General features: G+C 42.4%; 1 protein-coding gene across 1 annotated transcript; it reads right to left on the reverse strand.

Annotated features, from left to right (window-relative positions):
- Window positions 1-6,183: 6,183 nt before the first annotated feature.
- LOC141134151 (olfactory receptor 10A3-like) lies at window positions 6,184-7,125 on the reverse strand. The gene has a single exon (XM_073623735.1). It carries the CDS (start codon window positions 7,123-7,125, stop codon window positions 6,184-6,186), a length of 942 nt encoding a protein of 313 aa, XP_073479836.1.
- Window positions 7,126-14,350: the final 7,225 nt, after the last annotated feature.

The following is a 14,350-nucleotide window of genomic DNA, read 5'->3' on the forward strand; positions in this document are numbered from 1 at the left end:
CGTCATGGCAAAGGCTGTGAATACTTATGTACATGGGATTTTATTTGTTTTTTTATTTTTAATAAATTAGCAAAGATTTCAAACAAACATCTGTCTACAAACTATGGTATATATACAGGAATTTCTTTTTATACTAGTAATGGCGGTGATCAGCGACTTATAATTGGACTGCGATACTGCGGCGGCCAATCTGACACTAACTGGAAACTGACTAACTGCCACTGACATCACCAGTGACACCAATACAGTGATTCGTGCTAATACTATACAGTGTCGCTGTACTAATGACACTGGATGGGAAGGGGTTAACATCTAGGGGCGACCAAAGGGGTAAATGTGTGTCCTCTCTGCACAATCAACACAGGGCCCTGAGCTGTGATTGAACACAGCCAATCAGCAGGTTCCAGGCAAGAATCGTTGGCTGGGACTTGCTGACAAACACCCTATGTGTACAATCACAGCGGGTGTCAGTGGGGGGCATGCATGTCTTCCCAGAAGAGTTGAAGCTGTTATAGCCGCAAAGGGTGGGCCAACTCAATATTGAACCCTAGGGAATAAGACTGGGATGCCATTAAAGCTCATGTGCATGTAAAGGCAGGTGTCCCGATACTTTTGTCAGTTCCAATAGATTAAGACGAGAAAACCCCAAATTGAAGAAAACACATAGTATCTAAAGTGGTAGTTTAATGTGGTAGCAGGGGCATAAAATGTGCTAACTTTCTGATAAACTGCCAAAAGGACACCAAAAAGCCCCCCCCCCCCAAAATTGAAGCAGACAAACAATAACCAAAGTGGAGAGCAGTTACAAGGATTGACAGTGTGCCAACCTGAAGATAAATCACCAAAAGGATTCCAAAAAGATACTCTATCCAGCATGTGAGGAGCAATTATATCAACACATGACCCCATGCGTTCAAAATGCGACCCCGATATTCCCAGTCAATAACTGGAAACAACAGAAGTTCTCCTCCGTCCATTTTGTTTGCCAGGCTTCTTGAATTTGCGAACAGCCCCTTTAATCTTGTATTAGCGTTTATTATTCCATTAGTACTCATTATTGAGCTATACCTTGATGTCACTAGTGTTTTTCTATTGGACTTATGTGATACAATTTCTCTGTCATCTAGATTGAGCCCCTCTCCCCCACTGTGTCAACACCTTCTATATCCTGTTCCCCTGTAGAACCTTGATCTCCATATGGCATATACTTTTCTGATCCCTCTCTCCAGTTTAAAAGCTTCTCTAACCTTCTAATCATTTTCGTCCTCCCCATTTAGATGCAGTCCATCCCTACTGTAGAACCAGTAACTGACCAAAAAGCCAGCCCAGTTCTCCAGGAACCCATAAACCTCCTTCTTACACCGGTTTCTCAGCCAGTTGTTCAACTCCCTAAGTTCCCGTTGCCTTTTGGTGTGGCTCATATCACAGGTAGTATTTCTGAAAATACTACCTTTGAGGTTCTTTTCCTTAAAGAGGAGCTCCAGTCTCCCCCCAAAAAATGTAAATACTGTAGCTGCTGACTTTTAATATAAGGATACTTACCGGTCCAGGGATCCAGCAATGTCCTCACCAAAGCCAATTCTTCAATCTGCTTTGACTACAGGCATCAGCACTTTGTAAATGGTCCTGCAGTCTTCTGGGACCTGTGATGTGTCCCAGAAGACTGCAGGGGATGGCGGGGGGAATGCACCTGGTGGGTGAAGTTCGACTTTAACTTGGTGCCTAATGCCGTGTACACACGACCGGACTTTTCGTCTGACTCAACTCCGAAGGACTTTTCGATGGAATTCCGACACAGTTCCAACGAAACGGACTTGCCTACACACCAAAGTCCAACTGATTCGAACGTGATGACGTACGACCGGACTAGAATAAGGAAGTTCATAGCCAGTAGCCAAAAGCTGCCCTAGCGTCCTTTTTTGTCTGTTGGACTAGTATACAGACGAACGGATTTTTCGATCGGACCCGAGTCCGTCGGAAAGATTTGAAACATGTTTTATTTCTAAAGTCTGTCAGATTTTAAGACAGCAAAGGTCCGATGAAGCCCTCACACGATCGAATTATCTGACGGATTCATTCCATCGGACCAGTTTGGTCGAAAAGTCCAGTTGTGTGTACACGGCATTAGTCCCCTGAAAACTTTTTTTTACAACACTCTATCTTCCTCTAATTTTGTCATTGGTGCCAATGTACCATGCCAAGCCCCACCCAAAAACCTGTCAACCCAGTTCACGATGTGTTGAACCCAGCACCCAGTAAACAGTAAACTGTTCAGCTATTGCAGCCTTTATGACAGATTACCCTCTCCACCCTTTCAATAATTGAGTTCCCTACTTCCAGTATCTTTCCCCCGGATGCTAGGGAAGGTAGTCTATTTCAGCAATGCTACTCCTAAACTGATATTCCTAATATCATGCAAATGGCCATATTTATTGGACTGTATCAACTCAGGACTAGCCTCTATTACACTTTTCCTTTTACCATGTCTTCTAACTGTAACCCAGTTTCCTAGCTCTGGACCCATTTCCTCCATTTCTCCACCCTTCTCTATACTGGCCCCAGCCAGCACCTGATGGGTTGAGGTCCAAACTGCTCTCCAAGTTGTAATTGCTTTGTAGTGTTGTCAGCTGATCCTTTAGATTCAGGGTCTGGACTTCCAAGCAAAGAAATTGCTCACATCTTGCTCAACAGAATTTGCCCTTGAATCGTTATTCCAGGAATGTCGTACACTGAATCACATTACCAATTTGTGAAGACATGGCTACCTATAACTATATGAGGATAGTTTAAAATGTAAACCCATCTAAAATTTACAATAATGCTATAGGTTCCAACCCTGTTTCATTATCCCTGGGGAGCCATATCTTTGTTTTAACTGTGCTCTTGTTGTGGCACTATACTTTACGGGGAGCCTTACAAAGCCATCTTACAACTACCTCTGGCCACAAACAGCAAACATAGTCCCCATACAATATTATTATAGATTTGTTTCAAAACTTTACCTTGCTCTGCTATCCATTGTATTGAATTTTGTCCTTAAACCAAACACTTAAAACAACAATGCACTTTAAGAGAGGCTTCACATTGCCCTGACATGCTTTGGCCATAGCGCGGGTTCAGTGCATTGTACCTGTGGTTTTGGTGCACTTTCAAAAAATGCACTAAAACTGTGGGACATAATAGAAGTCTATGGCAACGCACAGCTAACCTGCATCAAAACCATGGGTACACTGCGCTGTGGCCATTTGCTGCCAATTTAAACTGTATCATTTTTTTTCTTTGTAAATCACACGCTTGCTGTAGCACATCCTACAGCTAGAATGAAAAAAAATGTGTAGTATTTCCTACCCTTTGAAACGATTACAAAAAAAAAGGAAAAATGTTGTGACGTTCCCCTAATCCAAGCATGCAGCCTGGCTAGACAAGAAAGAAGGGACTAGCTTGCACCCCCCACCCCCACCCTAACCATACCAAGCCACATTCCCCTTAACATGGGGCATGTGCAAAGCACCTTCTCCCCATGTTGATGAGGACAAAGGCCTTCAACCTGGCCCGTGGTTGTGGTGGTCTGCAGGTGGGGGGGTTTATCAAAATCTGGAATCCCCTGTAATAAAAACAGGCCCCTAGATACTGCCCTTCTTGCATGCTTGAGTATTGGGCACATAGTACCCCTACTCATTCACAAAAGAAAGAATTGTACCTAGAAATAAAGACACCCAAGTCCTTTAAAAAAAAAAAATAAATCCTCAAAGTGTCCCTCATTATTAAATCTGACTAGGTTGTTGCCCACCTGGAGGTTTGGGCATTCCTGCCCTCATGTTCCAGTTGTATTCATAAAGTAAATATACCAACAGAGAGAGTGCAAATTCCTTTTAATGACCAGAGCAGGTGTGCAGACTCAGGAACTCAGCAAATAATTCTCACCAACAGAGTCTCAAGGAAAAAAACTGCAATGTTAGTTTTAGATGGACTGATCCAATGTCACGAGTGTCACGTCTACCTCAATGCAGGTGGTCAGACACTATAGCTTGCTACTGTGTACTTCATCCCCCTTTCCCTTAAGACAAGCAGGCCTACCGGTACTTGGTTGCCCCCAGGACTTATACACAATACTGTAGTGCCTGGCTACCACACTAGGGCAGACACGAGCAGAGCAAACAACAGACCACTTGAAGTTTAGCAGACAGATAGCGTGGTTCTAAGACGGTCCAGGTAATAAGGCAGGCTGAGTTCAGGGAATAATCCAATATCCGATCCGGGTCATATACAGGGAGATCAAACAGCAAGCAAGGTAGACAAAACCGGAGGCTTGATCAAGAACAATGCAGGTAACTGTGTCTCTGACACAAACAAGGGATAGAGTGTTCGGTTTGCTTATATCAGGTGACTGAGCAGATACAGTATCTCACAAAAGTGAGTACACCCCTCACATTTTTGTAAATATTTTATTATATCTTTTCATGTGACAACACTGAAGAAATGAAACTTATCTACAATGTAAAGTAGTGAGTGTACAGCTTGTATAACAGTGTAAATTTGCTGTCCCCTCAAAATAACTCAACACACAGCCATTAATGTCTAAGTCGCTGGCAACAAAAGTGAGTACACCCCTACGTGAAAATGTCCAAATTGGGCCCAATTAGCCATTTTCCCTCCCCAGTGTCATGTGACTTGTTAGTGTTAGAAGGTATTAGGTGTAATTGGGGGGCAGGTGTGTTAAATTTGGTGTTATTGCTCTCACTCTCTCATACTGCTCACTGGAAGTTCAACATGGCACCTCATGGCAAATAACTCTGAGGATCTAAAAAAAGAATTGTTGTTCTACATAAAGATGGCCTAGGCTATAAGAAGATTGCCAAGACCCTGAAACTAAGCTGCAGCACGGTGACCAAGACCATACAGAGGTTTAACAGGACAGGCTCCACTCGTAACAGGCCTCGCCATGGTCGACCAAAGAAGTTGAGTGCACATGCTCAGCGTTATATCCAGAGGTTGTCTTTGAGAAATAGACGTATGAGTGCTGCCAGCATTGCTCTAGATGTTGAAGGGGTGGGGGGTCAGCCTGTCAGTGCTCAGACCATACGCCACACTCTGCATCAAATTGGTCTGCATGGCTGTCGTCCCAGAAGGAAGCCTCTTCTAAAGATAAGGCACAAGAAAGCCCGCAAACAGTTTGCTGAAGACAAGCTGACTAAGGACATGGATTACTGGAACCATGTCCCGTGGTCTGATGAGACCAAGATAAACGTATTTGGTTCAGATGGTGTCAATCGTGTGTGGTGGCAACCAGGTGAGGAGTACATAGATAAGTGTGTCTTGCCTACAGTCAAGCATGGTGGTGGGAGTGTCATGGTCTGGGGCTGCATGAGTGCTGCCAGCACTGGGGAGCTACAATTCATTGAAGGAACCATGAATGCCAACATGTACTGTGACATACTGAAGCAGAACATGATCCCCTCCCTTTGGAGACTGGATCGTAGGGCAGAATTCCAACATGATAATGACCCCAAACACACCTCCAAGATGACCACTGCCTTGCTAAAGAAGCTGAGGGTAAAGGTGATGGACTGGCCAAGCATGTCTCCAGACCTAATCCCTATTGAGCATCTGTGGGGCAACCTCAAACAGAAGGTGGAGGAGCGCAAGGTCTCTAACATCCACCAGCTCTGTGATGTCATCATGGAGGAGTGGAAGAGCACTCCAGTGGTAACCTGTGAAGCTCTGGTGAACTCCATGCCCAAGAGGGTTAAGGCAGTGCTGGAACATAATGATGGCCACACAAAATATTGACACTTTGGGCCGCCCAATTTGGACTTTTTCATTTAGGGGTGTACTCACAAATGTTGCCAGCGGTTTAGACATTAATGGCTGTGTGTTGAGTTATTTTGAGGGGACAGCAAATTTACACTGTTATAGAAGCTGTACACTCACTACTTTACATTGTAGCAAAGTGTCATTTCTTCAGTGTTGTCACATAAAAAGATATAATAAAATATTTACAAAAATGTGAGGGGTGTACTCACTTTTGTGAGATAATGTAAATCACTTAACAGGTGAACAAACACAGATAGGGAGAATGCAACAGCCAACACCCAGATACTGGAATGGGAAGTAGTAGCACTTAAGTGATCCTGACACCCTGTATGTGCATGTTTCCTTTAAGAAATTAGGTTTGACGCATGTTTAAGGCAATTGCCAAGTGCCAATAAGGTGTATATATTTTGTAATGGCCCCTCTAATATCCTGGTTCCTCAAGCTGTAGATCAGAGGGTTGAATATCGGAGTCACCAAGATATATATTAAAGACAAATTCTTTTTTGTATTGGAACCAATTTTGGGTGAAAAAATATATATAGATGCCAAGCTTCCAAAGTATAGGCAAACCACGGTGAGGTGAGAACTGCATGTAGAGAAGGCCTTCTGTCTCCTGATAGAGGATGAGATCTTCAGGATGGTGTTGAAGATGGAAATATAGGTGGCCGTGATAAGCACAAATGGGCAGACAACAAGAGGAGTAGACAACATGGAGGTAACCAGCTTAGTAGAAGAAATATCGGAACATGCAAGTTCTAAAACAGGACCAATGTCACAGTAGAAATGATTGATGGTATCTGGACCACAGAATTCTAACCTATATAAGAAACCAAATAGTACAATTGACAAGATAAATCCTGTTGACCAACATAATGTGACAATCTGAAGTTGAAGTCCAAAGGTCATGATGATGGTATAATGTAATGGCTTACAAATGGCCACGTAGCGGTCGAAGGACATGATGGTTAGCAGCAGGCATTGAGTGACAGTGCATACTGCTAGTAGATAAAATTGCGAAAAACATCTGATAATGGATATTTTTCCACCACCTGCTAGAGTCAGCCATAAAATGCCAGGCAGAATATTGCTGGTGAAGAGGAACTCAGACAAGGACAGCTGGGACAGAAAGAAATACATGGGAGAGCGAAGATTCTGACTGATCATAACCAAGACAATGACAAGGGCATTTCCTGCTAAAGCCATGACATAAATAATCAGAAGGAAGGCAAAAAGTAGAAATTTGAGATCATGGAGGTCTCCGAAACCCAAGAGGAGAAATTCTGTGACCACCGTCTGGTTCTTCGCCACCATCACCTAAAGAGCCCAAGACAGAAGATAAATGGGACTTGGAAACAAGTAGTTTGCTGTTTATGGATATAAAATTGTTCAGATTTTATAGTTTAGTTTTTTGTTATATGCTTGAAATTCACTTTAATACGGAACCATGTCACTGGGTATGTGCCTACTGACAACTGCTACTGTATAGTATACTGTTTGTTTTTTCTTTGGTGGTATTTTCTTTATCTTTGCATTATATTCAAGACTAAAACATACAATTTTTTAAAATGTTACCTATTTTAAGCTACCGTGAGTAAATACGAAAATGTTAAAATTAAATATTCCAAATATACTATTTGCGGAAAAGTGAGAATCTAGTTTTAGAAAGAAATATGGTTAACTACAATGTTGTGAAGAGACCTGAATAGCAAAGGTCTTGGAAGCAGAGGCGTCCTTAGGAGGTGGCTATTGGGGCTATAGCCCCCGAATCTGGTGCCCATAGCCCAAAGTCTCTTGCCCCAGGGGTCCCTGCCTAACCAGTGGGCCGTGGCCTCTCTGCTTCCTGGCTGCACGTGTGGACTCTCTGGGACACACTGGGTTGACGGCTTGCAGTGACAAATGCCTTTTTTACACATGAGCTTGCGAACTGTAACATTTCAGTGGTGTTATTCATGGACTTTCAATTTAGATTGATTTCATTTAATTCAATCTGATCTAATTTTATTTATTTAATTGATGACTAATTAATTGTCATCAATTCAATTCAATTTAATTGATTTATTGTATGTACTTGTTTTATTTTATTTTTTTATAATAGATAAAATATTTTTAAAAATATATAAATATAATAAAAAAAAATATTTGTATAAAATTTTTTCTCCTTTTTCGTTTGTGAAAGTTTTTTGCTGGCTGAGAAGTAACTTTAACTGTAGTTTTGTTAGCAGCGGGCCTGCCATGATCTCCAAATTGTAACCTTATCATTGCGGGTGTCAGCGGCGGCTGCCGCCATGGCTCTGCCTCTACCCAGCGCCCAGCTGTGATTTAATATTACAATGTAACAATAGAAATAATGCACTTCAATCACCCTGAAACCAAAACAACCATGGTGCCGTGATGATTGAAGCGCGTCCCCCCGGTCTGCAAAAAGGTTGGTGACTGCTGTTTTGGGCTCTAGCCCCAGATCTTTTGCAGACCTAGCAATGCCCCAGCTTGGAAGGGATACCCCTGCCTTGAAGAAATAAGAGATGGAAGCTATCAATCCAGTGCAGAGCTAGTGCTGGGTTTTCTTATTAGAAAGTCCAGCGTCCCTGTAAAACATGTTTATTTGCAAAATAAAGTTATCCAACAACTAATGAAAGTATATAAGTATATATAGTAAACCACTGTAAAAAAAATTTAAAAAATGCAAACATTGGCCAACATTTATGGTATTTTATTTATGGTAAAATTAAACCAATATGGAAAGAAATATGAAATAACATGGCTAGTTCTAAAGTGGTTCTAAAGCCATAAGGTTTTTTACCTTAATGCATTTTCTGCATTAAGGGCCCTTTCACACTGGGGAGGGGGCGGCGGTAAAACGCCGCTATTATTAGCGGCGTTTTACCGTCGGTATTCGGCCGATAGCGGGGCGGTTAAATACCACCGCAAAGCGCCTCTGCAGAGGCGCTTTGCCGGCGGTATAGCCGCGCCCTCCCATTGATTTCAATGGGCAGGAGCGGTGAAGGAGCGGTATACACTCCGCTCCTTCACTGCTCCAAAGATGCTGCTAGCAGGACTTTTTATCCCGTCCTGCTAGCGTACCGCTCCAGTGTGAAAGCCCCCGGGGCTTTCACACTGCAATGAAAGCAGCGGCACTTTCGGGTCGGTTTGCAGGCGTTATTATTAGCGCAATAGCGCCTGCAAACCACCCCAGTGTGAAAGGGCTCTAAGGTAAAAAATCTTGCATGACCCCCCCAGCACCCCTTATACTTTCCTGAGCCCAATCTTGATCCAGAGCTGTGCCCAAGAGCAGCAGCTCTCTCCGCTCTATCCCTCCTCACTGGGCAGATTAATAGCTGTGGGTGCCATTGGCTGCTGCTGATGTCAATCAAATCCTGTGATGAGGAAGTGGGGCCAGGTCTGAGCCGGGGCTGTCTGTGTCCATGGATGCAGGCAGCACAGCTCGGGAGCGCCCCCATAGAAAGCGGAAGTACCATGAGTGCTGGAGAAGGACCCCAGAAGAGGAGGATCAGGGCTGCCCTATGCAAAACCATTGCACAAAGCAGATGAGTATAATGTTTATTATCTAAAAAAAAAAAAAAAAAGTTAAGATTTAGAATCACTTTAATCTTAACCACCTCAGCTCCGGAAATTTTACCCCCCTTCATGACCAGGCCATTTTTTGCTATTTAGTACTGTGCTACCTTAACTGGTAATTGCGCAGTTTTGCAACGCTGTACCCAAACAAAATTTATATATTCTTTTTCAAATAAATAGAGCTTTATTGGTGGTAATTGATCAACACTTTTTTTTTTTTTTATTATATAAACGAAAATACACTGAAGATTTTGGGAAAAAAACCTTTCAAATTTCTGCTATAAAACATATCCACATTTTTTTTAAAAATCAAATTTCTTCATAAATTTAGGCCAAAGTGTATTCTGCTACACATCTTTGGTAAAAAAGAAAAATCCCAATAAGTGTATATTGATCGGTTTGTACAAAAGTTATAGTGTCTATAAACTATAGTATATACTGTATACTTGAATTTTTATTTATCTATTTTTGTATGCTAATAATGGCGGCAACCAGTGACTAATAGTAGGACTGTGATAGTGCAGCATAGTTACATATAGTTACATAGTAGGTGAGGTTGAAAAAAGAGTCCATAAAGTCCAACCTATGTGTTTGATTATATGTCAGTATTACATTGTATATCCCTGTATGTTGTGGTTGTTCAGGTGCTTATCTAATATTTTTTTGAAACTATAAGTTTTATCCCTATTGTGGGGTCACCATTACGGTATTTATAAAATGAAATCATATCCCCTCTTAAGCGTCTCTTCTCCAGAGAGAATAAGTTCAGTGCTCGCAACCTTTCCTCATAACTAATATCCTCCAGACCCTTTATTAGCTTTGTTGCCCTTCTTTGTACTCGCTCCATTTCCAGTACATCCTTCCTGAGGACTGGTGCCCAGAACTGGACAGCATACTCCAGGTGCGGCTGGACCAGAGTCTTGTAGAGCGGGTGAATTATCGTTTTATCTCTGGAGTTGATCCCCTTTTTAATGCATGCCAATATTCTGTTTGCTTTGTTAGCAGCAGCTTGGCATTGCATGCCATTGCTGAGCCTATCATCTACTAGGACCCCCGGGTCCTTCTCCATCCTAGTTTCCCCAGAGGTTCTCCCCCCAGTGTATAGATTGCATTCATATTTTTACCACCCAAATGTAATAGTTTACATTTTTCTACATTAAACCTCATTTGCCATGTAGTCGCCCACCTCATTTACTTATTCAGATCTTCTTGCAAGGTTTCCACATCCTGCGGAGAAGTTATTTTTCTGCTTAGCTTAGTATCTTCTGCAAATACAGAGATTGAACTGTTTATCCCATCCTCCAGGTTGTTTATGAAAAAATTAAATAGGATTGGTCCCAGTACAGAACCCTGGGGGACCCCACTACCCACCCCTGACCATTCTGAGTACTCCCCATTTATCACCACCCTCTAAACTCGCCCTTGTAGCCAGTTTTCAATCCATGTACTCACCCTTTGGTACAGTAAACATTTATGGGGAACTGTGTCAAATGCTTTTGCAAAATCCCGATACACCACATCTACGGGCCTTCCTTTATCTAGATAGCAACTCACCTCCTCATAGAAGGTTAATAGATTGGTTTGGCAAGAACGATTCTTCATGAATCCATGCTGATTACTGCTAATGATACCGTTTTCATTACTAAAATCTTGTATATAGTCCCTTATCATCCCCTCCAAGAGCTTGCATACTATTGATGGTAGGTTAACTGGTCTGTAATTCCCAGGGATGTATTTTGGGCCCTTTTTAAATATTGGTGCTACATTGGCTTTTCTCATCAGCCTTTACCATTCCAGCCAGTAGACTGTCAGTAAAAATTAGGAACAATGGTCTGGCAATTACTTGACTGAGTTCCCTAAGTACCCTCGGGCGCAAGCCATCTGGTCTCGGTGATTTATTAATGTTAAGTTTCCCAAGTCTAATTTTAATTCTGTCCTCTGTTAACCAAGTAGGTGCTTCCTGTGATGTGTCATGAGGATAAACACTGCAGTTTTGGTTACTGAAGCCCCCCGATTCCCTTGTGAAGACTGAGGAGAAGAATAAATTCAATACCTTTGCCATCTCCCCATCCTTTGTAACCAGATGTCCTTGCTCATTCTTTAGGGGCCAATATGGTCTGTCCTCCCTTCTTTACTGTTTACATACGTAAAGAATTTCTTGGGATTTTTGTTGCTCTCCTCCGTTATATGTCTTTTGTTTTCTATCTTAGCCGCCCTAATTGCACCCTTACATTTCTTGTTGCATTCTTTATAAAGTCTGAATGCTGATGATGATCCCTCAACCTTAGTGTCAGGATCTGACACTAACTTATACTGGGTGGGTGGGAGCTGACTAACTGCCACTGACATTGCCAGTGACACTAATACAGTGATAATACTATACACTAATGACACTGGTTGGGAAGGGGTTAACATCTAGTCAAGGGGTTAAATGTGTGCCTAACAAGGGTTAATTTGTCTAATATGTGCTGCTTTTTACTAAATAGCTCTTTGTTTTTTTAAGCGTAATTCTACTTTTGTTGAGAAAAAAACCTTCCCCTCTGGGTGATCTCTGTACATTGCAGGGTTTTTAACAAACTTTGTTACAGATTTCTACCTTTTGTTATTCTGTAGAAATCCCTGTGTGTTCCTCTGTGCTCCTATGCTCAGTCTAATGGGAGTGGTTTCATAATTATCAATCAGCTGTGGCAGCTGCAGGGCTCTAATGAGGAAAGCTGCTGGGCCTGCATCCCTTTAGACGTGATTTCCTATTGGGAGCATTTTTGTTGCAGGGGATGCCTGAAATCTGACTTGTATCTTAGTGCGGACTTCTGGGAAAATCAGTGAGCCAATCACACAAGCAGAAAATTATGTTTCTGTGGGTGTTCTGTATGCATTCTGTATACAGAACACCTCCATTTAGCCGTATTGCATTGCATTTTCAGAAAATGACAGCGGCTGCAGATTGAAAAGGAAAGGTATTTTTTTTAATTACATTCAATTACAATATGACTTGTGTCGCAATTGCATATGCTATATTATTTTTCCCTTTATTTGCTATTTTTTTCCCCACGAAAGTGTAGTTACCCTTTAACCCTGCTTTCCAGGGATAAGAAACAAAGAATAAACAGAAAAGTCAGTGCTACTATTCATACCCCACATAGATAGCAGAGCTCCAAGGTGCTCGATCCACAGTCGCTGGCTGAGTAGAGTAATGTAGAAAAAATTATCCGCACTCCGGTTGTTGCTCTTAAAATTTCTTCATTTTATTGAATAGCCACAGTGAACAAACACAGATTAAGTTAGTTGACGCGTTTCAGCCTATAAGGTCTTAGTCATAACCACATTACAGACCAATAATGTAATGTAGTTATGACTAAGGCCTTATAGGCTGAAACATGTCAACTGACTTAATCTGTGTTTGTTCACTGTGGCTATTCAATAAAATGAAGAAATTTTAAAAGCAACAACCAGAGTGCGGATCATTTTTTCTACATAAGAAACAAAGAGATTGTTTCCTCTGTACAGAGCCCTGTGTCAACACAATGCTCTGAGCTGTGATTGGACACAGCCGATCAGCAGGTCCCGGCCATGAATCATTGGCCAGAACCTGCTGACAAACTCCCACTGCCAAAAACAGCAGGTGTTGTCAGGGAGGCGTGCATGCGCGCACCATTAACCCAGAAACAGGCAGTAGATTGCGGGTGGGCGGTCCGCAAGCAGTTAAGGACTGGTGGACGCATCATATTCCTAATGGGGAACAGACATGTCATGCTATTTCCTTTACAGGAGTACAATACCTACCTCCTGGGGTATCTCTCTTGGCTTTCAGTAAGGGAATAGAATAATTACAAATAAAGGAAAACCACAGCAGTTTGAGTTTTCTGTTCAAATCCTGGTCTTGAATTCCTGTTTTTTCAGTTTAAATTCCACAACGCAATCTGCATGGAGTTTGCATATTTCCCTTTGCTTGGGTGGGTTTCAACAAGGTACTCTGATTTCTTTCTACACTCCAAAGGAATACTGGTAGGGTAATTGGCTTCTGTCTAATTTGACCCTAGTACTGTATGTGTGCTCATAGATATTTACATGTTAGATAGGGATCTTGGATTGTACTCTCCTTGAGGGCGGAGACCAATGTGAAGGTACAGTATGTAAAGCACAGTGTAAATTGTCAGTGCTATATAAACACCTAGAATAAAATAAATACTATCTTCTAGGTAACTTTCATCTCCTTGCTTCCTGCATCATCAGTCCCATTCAGACTTACAAGGAATGGATGAATCTTCAGAAATCATGCTGCTACCCCAAAACAACCCTTAACCACTTCAATACCGGGCATTTTCCCCCCTTCCTTCTCAGGCCAATTTTCTGCTTTCAGCCCTGTCGCATTTTAAATAACAATTGCGCGGTCATGCAACACTATACCCAAACATTTTTATAATTTTGTTCCCACAAATAGAGCTTTCTTTTGGTGGTATTTGATCACCAGTGGGTTTTTTTATTTTTTGTTAACAAATAAAAAAAGACCAAAAATGTTGAAAAAAAAACGTTTTTCTTTGTTTCTGTTATAAAATGTTGTAAATAAGTACGTTTTCTCCTTCACTGACGGGCAGGGGCGTCGTTAGAGGGTGGCTATTGGGGCTATAGCCCCGAATCTGGGGGCCATAGCCTCGAGTCTCCTACCGCAGGGGTCCCTGCCTAACAACCGGGCTGCGAGTGCGGTGGGCGGGCTGCATGACGGAGCCGAGCAGGCAGGTGAAAGAAGAGAGCGGGCGGGCGGGCGAGCAGAGATTACATCATCTCTCTCCGTCCGCCCGCCCCGCATCAGTACACTTCCGCCTTGCGAAGTGACTGTGTATACGGCGGGAGACAGGCAGCGCTGCGCTGTATTATTCCCCGGCTAGCAGGGAGCAGGTGGGGCCAGGAGCTCCACTGCTGCTCTGACCCCGCCCAATGTAGACCGCATGTTCGGGACTCG

Source organism: Aquarana catesbeiana, linkage group LG03 (assembly GCF_042186555.1).
Source record: "Aquarana catesbeiana isolate 2022-GZ linkage group LG03, ASM4218655v1, whole genome shotgun sequence".
Taxonomy (NCBI): Eukaryota; Metazoa; Chordata; class Amphibia; order Anura; family Ranidae; genus Aquarana; species Aquarana catesbeiana.